The sequence below is a fragment of the Pezoporus wallicus genome, unplaced genomic scaffold (genome assembly GCF_028554395.1).
Source record: "Pezoporus wallicus isolate ANWC-B61680 ecotype Strahan unplaced genomic scaffold, APGP_CSIRO_Pwel_v1 contig_14027, whole genome shotgun sequence".
Lineage (NCBI taxonomy): Eukaryota > Metazoa > Chordata > Aves > Psittaciformes > Psittacidae > Pezoporus > Pezoporus wallicus.
In genome coordinates, this window is record NW_026640337.1 from 224293 (window position 1) to 238340 (window position 14048).

Consider the following 14048-nt stretch of genomic DNA (forward strand, 5'->3'; position numbering starts at 1 on the left):
AAGTGTTTTGGTGATGGAGTCCAAGCAGAGCCGGTGACTCCAGGCTCTGCTCCAACCGGGTTTGTAGCTGGGATGGTTAAGAAAAGCAGGAACTTCTCCTGATGAGTTTTGAATGGGTTTGATCTGGAACAGAATTCATGACTTTTTATTAGGAGTTAAAATATTGGAAGCCTTGTAGCTACTCAATGTGATGTGCACATGAATGTCCCTTTCCAGCAGAGGAGCTGTTATCAGGGTTTATTTTCAATCTGATGCTGGCTCCTGAGAAAGGAAGGAAAAAACACCCAGAGAAAAGGGGAGTTTGCTTTTCCCTTTGTGGGATTTTAGAGTGCTCTGATGAGAGCTTAAGCCTAACAAATCTTGTGCTTATGACAAATTCAGATCCATCATCAATACCTGGTGACCTAAAGGACTTAACGTTTCTGACGAGCTTTTCTACTCTGTCAAGACTTGTGCATTTGAACAGGCAGTGCTGTCTGGTGGCCTGTTCCCAAATGCAGGAACTTTATCAAAGTCTAATCACTTGGACCAGAATCTGGAAGGTATCTTCTTGCTTGATTCCTGTAGAAAACAAAAGTGTGTGGGTTCTGTCTTCTTGTGCACTTTCAGTCTTTGTCTCTTTCTCCTGACAGTGAAAATGCCTGTTTGATGCTCAAGGTTGAGTGTTAAGGATGCACCACTATAAGAGGGAATGTTACTTACTGAGTTGGGATCTGGCTGCCTTCCTTTGTTACTTCTGCATCCAGTAACTCCTCAAAAATGCTCTCACAAGTTCTGCTAGGACCTGGAGCAGCCTGGGAAAGGGGGAGCCTGCAGCTTTGCCTGGTGATTGCCGCTGAGGAGAGGAACCAGCTAAAGTAGCGCAGGACCCCCTGAATTTCTTCCTGTGACAGATGGAGTTAATGACCTGAGAGCCATTTGTATGGCTGCTGCACAAAGCTGATGGCTCTAAAATGCCAGAGGATAGGAGGTGGCCAGAACCTGGAGAGGAGGCTGTGCTTTCTCCAGCTGCAGATTGATGAGAAGGTAATTCCCTTTGGAAACAGCTGAAGCTTCAGAGTTTTTCCAAGCTGGTCTAGCTTGTATGGTGGATGTTCTTACCTCTTCCTCATCATGGTCAGGAGTTTGAAGTAGGCTACAGCCTCCCCTAAGGCAGCGGATCACTGTGTAAGATGCGTGAGCTTTGGAACACCCAGTGGAATTAGTGAAATAAAGGAAATATAAAAGCTAACAGAGTCCTAGAGTTAGAACTCCTCCTAAAATCTTTTTATAGTGTTCAAGGCCAGGTTGGACACAGGGGCTTGGAGCAAACTGCTCTAGTGGAAGGTGTCCCTGCCCATGGCAGCGGTTGGGACTTTAAGGAGCTTTAAGGTCCCTTCCAACACAAACCAGGCTGGGATTCTATGATTTTACCCTATAAACTGGATTCTGCTGTTTGCCAGTGAGGGCAGAGCAGTGAGGAGCTGCTTTAAGCTATCCCAGGTGGGACATTGTGGCTGCCTGTTCCTGCCTGTGGCTGTGGGACCCACCAGCTGCCTGTTCCTGCCTCTGTTGTGCTGTGACTGTTCAGCTGTGCCAGCACAATTGTCTGTCTGTGCTCTCGGCCAGATGAGGGGAGGGGGGAGTCTGGAGCATTTCAGCCATCTCCCAGCGCAGCTCCGGAGCTGTAACAGAGCTACAGCAGGAGTTTGGGAATGTGCTGGCAGGGTGTTGCCAGGGCTGTGTCCTGAAACAACAGCCTCAGCAGCAAAAAGTTATTATAACACTGAGAGATGAGTATGATCCTTAACCCTGGGAAAACGCTGGTGAGCTCATGCTGGAAGTGTGGAATGACAAGAGTCATCTGTAATCTGTTGTGGAGGGATCAGGAACGTTTTCTGCCCGTGTCTCCCTTTCTGTAGGAAAACCAGATTGTTGAATGAGGAAGATCAACAGATTGGAAATGGAGTAGGACATATTCCCGAGGTTGAAGAAGCTTCCTGACAGTGACTGCCTTTGCTCAATCCAGGGTGCTGTTAGTTTGAATCCCAAAGGCATACGTGACACAGGATTTGCTGTGACTAAGGGAGGGTGGCTTAATTGCTTTTAGTCTGTTTCCCTTTTGTTATTTCTTGCTCTAGTCAGTAATACAGGGATTTAAGAAAACGGAGCTAATGCACCTACACAAAAATAAAGAACGTGGAATGCCAAATCCTGGCTCTGCAGCTGTTGAGGATGAGGTCTCGTGGGGAGCCTGGTGCAGCGTGGCTGGGTGTGAAGCAGCAGGATGGCAGAGCTGCAGCCCTGAAGGAGGGGGAAACTCCTACTACAAGATGTACCTTTTATCTTTTCCTTCCAGTAAAGCTGGGGTTTGTGTGCTAGAGATCTCCCTGCACTACCGTTCCTCTGTTAACATGGCAACACCTCGTGTGGAGGAAGAGATTTTGAGCTCATCTTTTCCTTCTCCTGCAACCTCCTAGAGCTTGTTTTGCTGGCACAGGTTCTGCTTTGCTTTGTATCCTGCTTGTAGGATCAAGTGTCTCCTGTTTTCCCCTTTTTGTGGTAAACCTATTTATGAATTATTGAAATAAAACACCCTGTATGGCCCCAAAAAGGTCTGCAAAGAATTGTTTCATTCCACTTACTGTGGCTTTTTATTTTTTTTAAACTAGAGTAGGTTTATATTGTACACAGGCTTTTGTCAGCCTGTTGCTGTGTTCTTGATTTAGTGTTAACATGGGGCTTTAGGGGCTTGGGAAGCAAGCTGTGAGTAGTAAAAGGTGGTGTAACTTTCTCCGATGTTTATCTAACTTGCAACTCCTCTGGGTCCTGCTCCACTGCAGTGTGTAAATGCTGGGATGAAGAATTACTATCTAAAATACTGTCTTTTCTTTCAGTTGTTTTGATTGGAGACTCTGGAGTTGGGAAGAGTAATCTCCTGTCCCGTTTCACACGCAATGAGTTCAACCTGGAGAGTAAGAGCACCATTGGGGTGGAATTTGCCACCAGGAGCATCCAGGTGGATGGGAAGACGATAAAAGCCCAGATCTGGGATACTGCAGGACAAGAACGATACCGTGCCATTACCTCAGCGTGAGTACCAGGGCTGTGCTCAGGCTGAGGGCAGAGTTCTAGCAGAGCTGGTGCAGAAAAACTTATGGGTAGAGAATTAATGAAACCCATTTGGGACACATGACAAAATCATTGTGACAGACTTCGATGTAGATCCAAGTCATAAGATAGGAAATGCTTTTGTGTTCTTTGATTAATATAATGAAACTAATTTTTAGATTCTAGTGGTATATTAGAAAAAAATGACCACTTAAATCAGAAGGGTGGGATGGTCTGTTCTGAGCCTTGTGATGTGGGTTTTTTACCTGCCCTGGATGTGTTATCTTCCATCAGAAATGGCACTCATTCCCCATGCTGAAGCTGGATACTGTTTGGCATCAAGCTGTAGTGTAGGAATGGTGGCTTCTGGTCTCCATTGCCCCCTCAATCTTGAGACTGAAGGCATTTTTAGAACAGTCTGGAGCCACAAACTCCCCTGAAACCTCAGTAACTTGGAATTAGTCACAGCCCTGAAAATTAGGTCCAAGAGTGCAGGCTGAATAACCAGTAAGAAAGGGAACTGTAGTACTACTGACTGTAGCATTAAGCACATCCCTGCTTAGAACAGTGGTGCTGAGAAGCTTTTATGCACAGCACCTTGTTAATCTAACCAGTGTCTTAAGATGTAACCTCTGGGTTATAGCTATTTCATGCAGGTAATAGGCAGAAGTATATCTGGGGGGAGAGAACCCTATTGACATGCCTGGTTATCCAGGGCATGTTCTAACCAGTGAATTGGTATCTAGTGTTACAGATGTATATTAGTTTTAAAAGGGACTGACTTGTTTCTGAATCATGCACAGACTGAGCCATTTGTGTTAACCTCAAGGTAAGTGGAACTTTCTCATGGGGATGAAACAGGGTAATGCAGAATAAATGGGAGAAGAGTACAAGAGCATGGAGCCCAAAGGGCTCCTCTAAGGAAGGAATGCAAAACAAAGGAATGCAGAAGCAGATGTAAGTGATTTCAAATTGCATCTTGTTAGTGTGTTTTTCAAATGTATTTTCTGGTTTGTGACCCTCAACTTTTTCTTACTGCTGGAAAAGCACAAAAACTGCTCCCGAGACTGGTTCCACTAATGAGAAGCAGTTCATCTTTAGTCCTGTGCTCCTGCCTCTCCTCTGTGCTGGCACAAGCTCTTGCTTGACACATGGCTGGGCCAGTTGAGCTTGCTGAGCCAGCACAACACCAACCAGCAGTAGAAAGGGAATGTTTTCTGCTGACTTGGTGTCCCAAATCAGTTCAGTGACATGGTAGCCAGGTGCTGGAGGAGCAGGGAAGTGGTGGGATTGCATGGAAGAGAGATATGGCTGTTACAGGATTGCTGGTACTGACTGGCTTGTGCTGTCCTGAGCCCTTGACTTGAGTTGAAATGCACCCAACCTGTAGTCACCAAGATAAAAGCACCAGATAACAAACCACCAGGTTTGTTGGTGGAACTCAGGCAGAACTCTAAAGGGCTGTACCTTATGGTTTCAGATATTATCGTGGTGCTGTTGGGGCTCTTCTTGTCTATGACATTGCCAAACATCTCACCTATGAGAATGTGGAGCGCTGGCTAAAGGAGCTTAGAGATCATGCAGACAACAACATTGTCATCATGCTGGTGGGGAACAAGAGTGACCTCCGCCACCTGAGAGCTGTGCCCACGGATGAGGCCCGGGCTTTTGCAGGTTTGTTGACAGTGTTGCTGGGTTTGTGCTTTCTGAAGGTGATGATGTTGGTGCAAGCTGTTGGCCAGGACTGATCGTTCACCTCAGGTTTATTTTTGACCCTAAAAAAGGCTTTTAAGATTGCCTTTAAAGTGAAAATCTCTTGGTTTATGAAACGGTGTGTGTGGTTGGTTGGGTTTGTGGGTTTGGTTTTTGTTTCTTTTTTTCAATCTAGTGGTAGTACACGTGATTGAAACTGTCCTTGAGCTGCCTGATAGCTGAAGATGAAACACTTCCTCTAGCAGGGCTGGACACAGTGAGCAACATTGAGAAGGGAAAATGTCACAACAGAAATACAAAATATCACAACCTAAAATGTCCTTCCTTCCTCCCTTCCTTCCTAGAGGGCTGGTTCTGCTGAGGTACAGATCAGTGTGGACAGCAGCAAATGAATACTGAACCTTCTCGTAGGTGGTGGAGTTTCTGCTCCAGAGCACTGATGTCGTCAGAGTGTAGTGTCATCTAGTTTCATTTATCAGACTTGGGACTGGTAATCTTCAAGATTCCAGATTCCCAAGTCTTTCTTGGGAGAAATCAAGTGGGTTTTGTGAGCTGCTGCCACTGCATTACTTTACTCTCTTCTTTATCCTGCAGAGCCTGTACAGGCCACACATGGGACATTCAGCTTAATTTTGTGGGGCTGTCAAGCTTGGAGATGGAATTTAAATGTATAGCCTTTAAAATCCTTCTAGGAATATCGCTATAGTTTGCTTAAATGTGTTCTGAAGTTGGAACTAGATGACCTTAAGGCCCTTTCCAACCCTAACTATACTATAATTCTATGAACAAGGGCTGTGGTGAGAACAGTGTTCTCACAAGCGGTCAAAGGGACACTGCTGAAACACCAGCAGCTAAATAATGGGTGCACCAAGTTCACAATGTAACAGGAAAACAAAAAAGACTCTGCCCCATCTGGTTTGGCCTATAAATTAAGGTGAAAACCTCAAAGTAAATGTGAAATGAAGTGATAGTACAATTCTTAATTGAACCACTTGTTATCTATTACAGAGAAAAATAACTTATCTTTTATTGAAACTTCTGCTCTGGATTCAACAAACGTAGAAGAAGCCTTCAAGAACATCCTTACAGGTATGGTTTTGTTTTTTTGGAGGACCTTGAGAGGTAGTGGATCTTCTTCACGGGCATGTTTTGTAGTTACCTAGAATATTTGGGAAGTGTTAGGAATGATGGCTAGTTTGCAAGCCTTCCAACCTTAGCTTTCTGTTCTGCCTCCCACCCCACACATTGCTTTCTGCTCAAGAACCTGGAGGTTTCTAGTCTCCTGATAGCCATGAAGATGCTGCGAGGGCTGGAGCAGCTCTACTCTGGAGCCAGGCTGAGAGAGCTGGGCTGGGTCAGCCTGGAGAAGAGAAGGCTCCTGAAGGGGAGACCTGAGAGCAGCTCCAGTGCCTAAAGGGGCTGCAGGAAACATGGAAAGGGGCTTTGGACAAGGGCCTGCAGGGACAGGCCAAGGGGAATGTCTTTAACTTTCCAGAGGGGAGAATGAGATGAGCTCTTAGGCAGAAGCTCTTCCCTGTGAGGGTGCTGAGGCGCTGGCACAGGGTGCCCAGAGAAGCTGTGGCTGCCCCATCCCTGTCAGTGTTCAAGGCCAGGTTGGACACGGGGGCTTGGAGCAACCTGCTCTAGTGGAAGGGGTCTCTGCCTGTGGCAGGGGTTGGAACTGGAGGAGATTTAAGGTTCCTTCCAACCCAAACCAGTCTGGAATTCTGAGAGGGGAAGTGCTGTGTAATTTGTCAGTATGTTCTGTTTTTTTTAAAAGCTCTTTAAGATCCATACTGTGAACAGGAGCAGTTGGCAAGATCCAGTTCCTGTCTATTCCTTACCATAGCTGAGTTCTAGGCCAGTAAAATAAGCAAATAAACTGAACTCAACACACTGTCTCCTGGGCTCCCAAAAGTGTTGAGATTGACCAGCTCAGGTACAGTGGGGATGTGGCTAGTGAGACTATGTAGTCCTGAAAAGGCCATTCCTAAAGTGATTACCTGGGGGAGAATCATCCTTCTACGTGAGGAGAAGAAACCTGGGAAAATGTGCTGTGTAAAGCAGTGAGCTGAGGGCAACCATGGAGGGACTTGGAGGAGGGAGGAGGGTGGGAGCAGCAGGACAGGAGCTTCCTCACTGGCCACCAGTTTGAGGGATCACTAAAGGCTGGGGTGGGAACCCAAACAACTCACCAAAACTAAAGAAACCCCAAACCAGCAAAAAAAGCGGCAGGTAGTAGCCAAGGGAATGAGATCAGCTTTGGTTAAAGGTTTCTATTTTAAACATTGTAAATACGTCCACCTCTTAATAAACACATCAACAAACCCCACAGAGTTCCCCATGATCTTGAATCCTCACTAAAGACTTTGGGTGTTTCTGTTTTGAGGCTGTGGCTGCATGAATGTGACCATAATATTTACCACAGATTTCCAGGGAGGTCCTTGCCCTTTTCCTGTTTCACAATAGAGGGAAGTTGGAGCAAGGACTGTAGTCAGTGAAATACATATATTAAAAAGTTTTCAGCTGAAGTTATTTCTACTACCTGCACTTGAAATGGTTTGTTTCTGAAGGCCTTGACCCTGGCAGTCTCTCTTTGGTGGTCACAGCTTTGTGCTTTTAGGCATAGATTAGTTTGAGTCAAATTCATCTCTCGGGAAAAGCATTTTTGGATCAATATGGAGCTTTATGGGACCATGTGGCTTTTTACTGTCATAGGTGGGAGAACAGATTTGTTGCAGGGAGGCACTGCTGTCATTGGTAGTAGCAGCAGCTTGCCAGAAGCTAAAGTGTGAAATGGAGCCCTGTTACCACTGCTGCACAATGACGTTCTGCATCCTGTTGATTGGGGTGTCTTAATTGTGCTGCCTTGTTTTTGAATTAGAAATGATTCCCTGCTTTAGAAATGAGGATTCTCCTCGTGATCCAGAACGCCCCCCGTCTGCTGGGCTGATCCCCAGAGCATGAGCAGCAGGTCGAGGGAGGAGCCGTGCCCTGCAGAGACCCCCCCCTGCAGTCTTGATCCAGCTCTGGGGCTACAGCACAAGAGGGATGTGGAGCTGTTGGACTGGGATTGGAGCAACCTGCTCCAGTGGAAGGTGTCCCTGCCTGTGGCAGGGGTTGGAGCTGGATGAGCTTTAAGGTCCCTTCCAACCCAAAGCATTCCATGATTCCTGCTCCTTTCTAATTTAAAAAGCTTTTTAATAATACCCATGTTCATGGAGTCATCGAACAGGAACATGATACAAAGCACTGTGGTGGAAGGCAGTAAGGAATCTTGTCTTAATAACTTTTCCAGACAAAGCTGACGTGTCCATTACAGAGCTGGAAAGCCAGCCAGATGTTACATACCACAGCTGCTGAAACTAGATTCCCTTTCACAGCTCTCAAGTTAAAATCTTCCTTGTTCTTGGGTTCTTGCATCACCTCTGACAGCTTGCTCTGACGTGTGCTGTGTTGGAAGGCCACATCCTTCTGTGCTCTTAGCAGTGTGTTCTCATTGCAGAGATCTACCGCATTGTTTCGCAGAAGCAGATTGCAGACCGCTCTGCGCACGACGAGTCTCCTGGCAACAACGTTGTGGACATCAGTGTCCCACCAACCACCGACGGACAGAAATCCAACAAACTCCAGTGCTGTCAGAATCTGTGACCTCCTGTAGATGACTCCTGTGCCCGCCAAATTCGTCTGTGCTTCATTTAGAAACTTGTGTGCACTTCTTATCTCCTGTGATTCAGTGACTCCCTCTTCCCTCCTTTATCCCATTCCCAAGTCCCATCCCCCTCCCTTTCATCTTAGAGCTTTAATCGTAGGGCTAACATCCCCCTGCCTCTGAACTCCCCTTCCATGTGGTGACTTTTGGGCTTGAAATGTAGGCACTGATCTGATAGACATGTTTGTGTTGGAACATCTGCTGCTGGATATTATCCCATGAAACACTCTCCTCAAAGGTTTTTGAGGGTTTTTCGGGAGAGAAACCATGGGGACTTGACTATAACAGTTGAAGAAATAACTACATGTAGGTGACAAGGTTTTTTCCCTCCCAGTGTTGTGTTTCTGTAAACATGGGGGAGAAATTAAAATAGCTGTCCTACCTACCAAATGCTCTGTTTCTGTCCTGTTCAAGTCTCACAGCGAGGTTTTTAGTCTCTGCACACACATAAGAACTCTGAAAATAACATTACTTTATATGTAATTACCCCTAATACAGTTTGTCTGGCTGTGGAGCTTACAGTTTCCTGCTTGGGGAATCTTCCTCTCTTCTTGTTTTATTTGGGAACAATGAAGTATGTCTGCATTGCTTTCTCTGCCACCCTGAATGCCTGTGCTGTGTGTGCAGGCTCTCTGATGTGGCTCAATATTTATTCATGGCTTCTGTTAATCAGTTCACGTTATTGTACAGTAAGTGCCAGCATCTTGATTTCAGAAACCTTTTGCAACCTGTACAAGTAGCTTATTTTGTACTGTAGGTCAGTGTTGGAAAGCAGGAGCTTCTGTAGTTCCAGGGTTGGTTTTTGTTTGTTTCTTTTGCATGCTGCTTTTTTCTCTAGATCTCTCCTACCCTGTTTGAGTGAGTGAAGCAATATGTTCATGTCACCTATAGACCTGCACTTGTAAGGGGTTTGGTTGTTGTAGAGGAACATGATAATACATTTTGTAAGCCTTCTGCAGAACCATCTTGAACTTTCTCTTCGTGACCTTTCACTATTGACCTTGCGCATAATCTTCTTGACCTCTACTAAAATATGTAATATTAAGACTTCACATAATAACTACTAAGCTGTTGTTTTCCTCTCACTCAGTTTTACTGACTGTAACTCTCAAATGATTGTACTTCACCTGATGGAAGGGATTTGTCATCAGCAGGGCTAACTACTACAGTACTTTGTTTTGCTGAATGGGAAGAATGTTAACACAGCGTGGTGTAGTCAGTCTCTTGCTAGCTTGTGAACATCTTCTGTGATGGCTTTTCATCCTTCACTAGCTCTTACACACTTGGCATCCCCTCTGGTACATGCTGAATGTTATATGATGAGACAAATATTGGGTGAAACTATCTAAAGGAAGAGGTGGAGACCATCTGCTGTTCTCTGAAGCAATTTGCAGTGAATTTTTGCTTTGTATTCTGAGACTGTACCTCACTTGATGCATATTAGTGAGTTAATTTTTCTTTTCTGATACAAAGCAAATAGGAAAGTGAATTGTTCTTAAAGGGGAAATCTGACATTCCAGTCTCAACTGTTCTGTCTGGTTGTGTAATAAAACTAAGGGCGGTTAACTCTGATGGTTTTTCTTTTCTAAGACTTCCAGACCAATGACTTTAATTTTGTACTGTCTGCATCCAGAGGGCTGTAGCTCATAGCAAAGGTGGACATGGTGCCTAAGCACTTCCAATTTTCACCTTTGTTTATAGAGGATACCTTCAAGGTGAAGGGGTTCCTGCTTGCAGCCTCTTCCCATTGAGTGAGGATAAGTATTCCTCTTTAGGCTCTGTCCTAGAGGGGTCCCAGTTCAGGATGCACCTTTTAACACTTTAATAGACTCCTGCTGAGAGAAGATGCAGCCAGTGGGAACTGGGGCATCTTCTTTTCGGTGGTTCTAGACCAAAATGAGATGTGCAGGGCTGACAGATAAGCACCCCATCAGAGTGGAAAGTTCAGAGATACTGAAAATACTTCGTTCAAGAGCAGGTGGACACTAATGGAGCTGAGCTCCTTAATTTTTGAACAAAACTCTTTATTAAATGAGTTGAAATAGTGTGAGGAAGAATCATGCTGTTAAAGGCAACTTAGTTGAGGGTGTGTATGAATGGGTTTACTCTGCAAATCCTATTCTTAACATGAAGTTTCTAAATCAACCTGGTGTCCTGTAAGAAGCTGAGAAGCTGTTTAGTCACTTCCTTGTCTCAAGGATTTTCTTCAGTCTTTGGCTTTGTGGGAGACTCTAAATTGCCTCGGAGTCCAAGCAAAAGGTCCATGTCTTAGGGCTCAAGTGCCATTAAATTATACAGATGTTGAAGAGCCCTTGTACAACTTTATTGTGCATTGACCAAACATCCCTCAGAGCAGGTGGATTTTGAGCCTGTGCTGTTCATGCCATGGGGGCTGGGTGGTTTTGAGCTCTGCTGTGTGTTGTGGAAAGCCTTTTGCTGTAGGGCTGTTTGGTGCACCCATAAAGTGGTTTGGTGGTGAGCACACAAACAGGTAACTGGTAAAATTAAGTTCATTGGGTAGACTAGCCTCAATCTAAATGCTTATCTTCCTCTTGAATCAGATGTTTACAGACTTAAGGGAGCTAAAGTCTCCACCAGGAGTTTGTCAATAGCCTGTACAGGCCAAGAAAGCTTGGTTCATAGGAAGGTTTGGAGCTCTACACTTGCATCAATGTAAAAATCCAGTTGATAAGTAACTGTTTGCTACTTTTTGTGTGTGCTCTGGAGACCATCAAGGCACTATGATCCCTTCTCAACATCTCTAGGAGGTCAGAAGCACTGCTGCATCCTAAACATCCCCCTTGTTTGGGTTTCTTTACAGGCTGTTCTGTTAGATCACCTGCAATGACCCCCCAGTACATGGAAAGGCTGGTAACAGGGTATTCGTGTGTGAACAGGATGCAGCAGGGTGGGAAGGATGTACAGAAGGTATTTTTGTTTCCTTACGCTTTGATTCCTGCATGCTGTACTGTTCCAGAAGTTATGGATGTTATCTGTCTTGGGGACTGGCAGTGGATGAGTCTTACCTGTGCTTGTTATTGTTTCCTTTCCAAGCATAAAGGAAGGCCTTGCTTAGAGGTTCTAGACTCTGTAGCATAAAGAAGATCCTTATGAAGTGACTCAGTCAGTTAGGGAGGCCTTTTTCCTTCAGAAAACAAATAAGACCCAGTATTAAAGCTAGGGGCTGAAATTGAAGTAAGAAGAGAAAAATCAATCAATTACAGGTGAAGACTGACTGTCCTTAAGGTAAAACACAGTGAATCAGGGCTGAAGTTGTATTCCTTTGACTTGCAGACTCTTGATAATGAATGGTGATTAATGCAGTATCTCCAGGGCTTCACTCTTTCAATAGCTAACAGTTAACTTTACACAGGTCAGACACCGAACAGCAGTGTTGTCCATCAGGCTTTGTAGGCTATAACCAGCACTGGGCCTTTATGCAACCCGGAAGAGAAGTTCCTTTCCTTTACTTTCCCCCCGGTTCCTGTGTTAAGTGCAATTTCACTCTGTAAATACCGCCTCACTCGGTTTTTGTGCATGGTTACGCTGTACTGTGGATATAAAGATTGCCAAATCATACCGTGTGTCCGACGTTCTGTTCCTAAACGCCGGTCGAGAAGGAGGTGGGGACGGAGCTTTGGGCCTGGGCCCTCGCCGGGTCCGCTCCTGCCTCAGCCGGTGGGGGGCGCTGGGCTGAGGGGAACGGCGGGCGGGAGCCTCTGCCTGGATTTATTTCCCCTCTTGGGGTGTTACTGTCTCTTCTGAGATGATGCTGCAAGGGCTGAAGCAATTCCATGATTGATTCTAATCATGGAATGATTTATGTTGAAGGGACCTTAAATTTTCCAGCCCCACCCCCTGCCACGGGCAGGGACCCCTTCCACTGGAGCAGCTTGCTCCAAGCCCCTGTGTCCAACCTGGCCTTGAGCACTGCCAGGGATGGGGCAGCCACAGCTTCTCTGGGCACCCTGTGCCAGCGCCTCAGCACCCTCACAGGGAAGAGCTTCTGCCTAAGAGCTCATCTCATTCTCCCCTCTGGAAAGTTAAAGACATTCCCCTTGGCCTGTCCCTGCAGGCCCTTGTCCAAAGCCCCTTTCCATGTTTCCTGCAGCCCCTTTAGGCACTGGAGCTGCTCTCAGGTCTCCCCTTCAGGAGCCTTCTTTTCTCCAGGCTGCCCCAGCCCAGCTCTCTCAGCCTGGCCCCAGAGCAGAGCTGCTCCAACCTTTGGAGCGTCTTCATGGCCTCCTCTGGACCCACTTGAGCAGTTCTGTGTCCTTAAGTTTGAGCAGGTGCTGCGTCTCTTGAAAGAGGAGACTTCTGAAGCAATGTGTATAGGAAGCAGGAGTGTTCTTGCATTGCTGGTGCTGGTACTTTGGTAGAGGACACGGGTGAAAAGAGAAAGAAGAGCCCACATGGCTCTGGTGCCTTCAGGAGGCAGCACTGCTGAGCAGGAGCAGGGCAGGGATATGCTTGCCGGTGGTCGGGTCGTTGGTTTCATGCTTTGTGAGCATGAGAACTGCTTTCTTTCACCCTGGTTCTTGATTTCAATAAAGCGTTCAAGTCTTCCTAGTGTATCTCTTTCCCTGCAGAGAGAGAGTAGTGAAATGATGAGGGAGGTGGCACAGGGTTTCTGTAGTTGCATTATGTTGTGAATTGTGCTGATGTCTTCAGAGGAGCAGCACGTGTTTCTCATGTCCCAGCTGGTTTTCTGATGTTTCCTTACGAAACTGGTTCTTAAAATGGCTGATCTGGGGGTTGGAGATACCCTCTGCAAAGAATTTTCTCCTAATGTTGCAGTTCGTTTTTCCAGATGTTGGTAATTAAAGGGCAGTAAAACTTCCCTTTCATAGTGTCTTGTGGCAGATAAAAGTCTCCAAAGATCAGAGATAACTGTTCATTTTGGCACTCCAGCTGCAATGCACGGCCTGCTCTGTCCCAGGAAAGGAGCTGCTCTAAGGTCTCCCCTTAAGGAGCCTTCTCTTCTTCAGGCTGAACCAGCCCAGCTCTCCCAGCCTGGCTCCAGTACATCCTATAGGAAGGGGTCCCCAGCCTGGAGCGCAGGGCTGTCAGGTCTACCTGTTAGGCACTGCAGCCACCTGCAGCAGGCAGAGCTCAAAGATGTGTTTCAGGCCAGGGATTGGACTTGGGCCATGGCAAGATGTGTGTTAGCTGGATGAGACAGGCTGTGTGGGAGCAGGTGCTTAGATGTGGTGAAGGAAGTAATTCTTTGTACTTGTCTCCTTCAAGATGTTTGTGTTCAGAGCCTGGGGCCCCAGGATTTGGGAAATCCATGGTTTTCTGGTGGTGGAAAGGGAAGCATTGATGTTTGGAAATGCCCTTTAGCAACTGAAAACCTTCCGTTCACACACACATGATGTTGGTAGGACCATATGATCAGAAAACTCAGTGTGTGCATACAAGTGTTGGCTAAAACGGGTTTGGGAACTTCTGTGCAGATGGGTGCGTTATGCTGGCTGCAAAACTTGGTTATCTCCTGGTGGCACCATAGTGAGGTTCCACGTCTTGGTTATGG

The 14048-nt window shown here is 46.1% G+C and overlaps 1 protein-coding gene and 2 long non-coding RNA genes across 3 annotated transcripts in view; 2 read left to right on the forward strand and 1 right to left on the reverse strand.

Moving 5' to 3' along the window:
* Positions 1-10081, forward strand: part of RAB11B (RAB11B, member RAS oncogene family) — a 125714-nt gene extending 115633 nt beyond the window's left edge. The window contains exons 3-6 of the mRNA XM_057418774.1: positions 2877-3072; positions 4571-4764; positions 5812-5892; positions 8309-10081. Of these exons, the coding sequence (XP_057274757.1) occupies positions 2877-3072; positions 4571-4764; positions 5812-5892; positions 8309-8454 (617 nt within the window). The 3' untranslated portion in view covers positions 8455-10081. The remainder of the gene's footprint in view (positions 1-2876; positions 3073-4570; positions 4765-5811; positions 5893-8308) is intronic.
* On the forward strand, positions 816-2158 carry LOC130604337 (uncharacterized). The gene is made up of 2 exons (XR_008973433.1): positions 816-1026; positions 1902-2158. It is a non-coding gene; the product is annotated as an uncharacterized LOC130604337 (long non-coding RNA).
* Positions 5806-8383, reverse strand: LOC130604336 (uncharacterized). Its single transcript, XR_008973432.1, has 2 exons — positions 8155-8383; positions 5806-5962 (listed from the first exon to the last, which is right to left on the reverse strand). It is a non-coding gene; the product is annotated as an uncharacterized LOC130604336 (long non-coding RNA).
* Positions 10082-14048: the final 3967 nt, after the last annotated feature.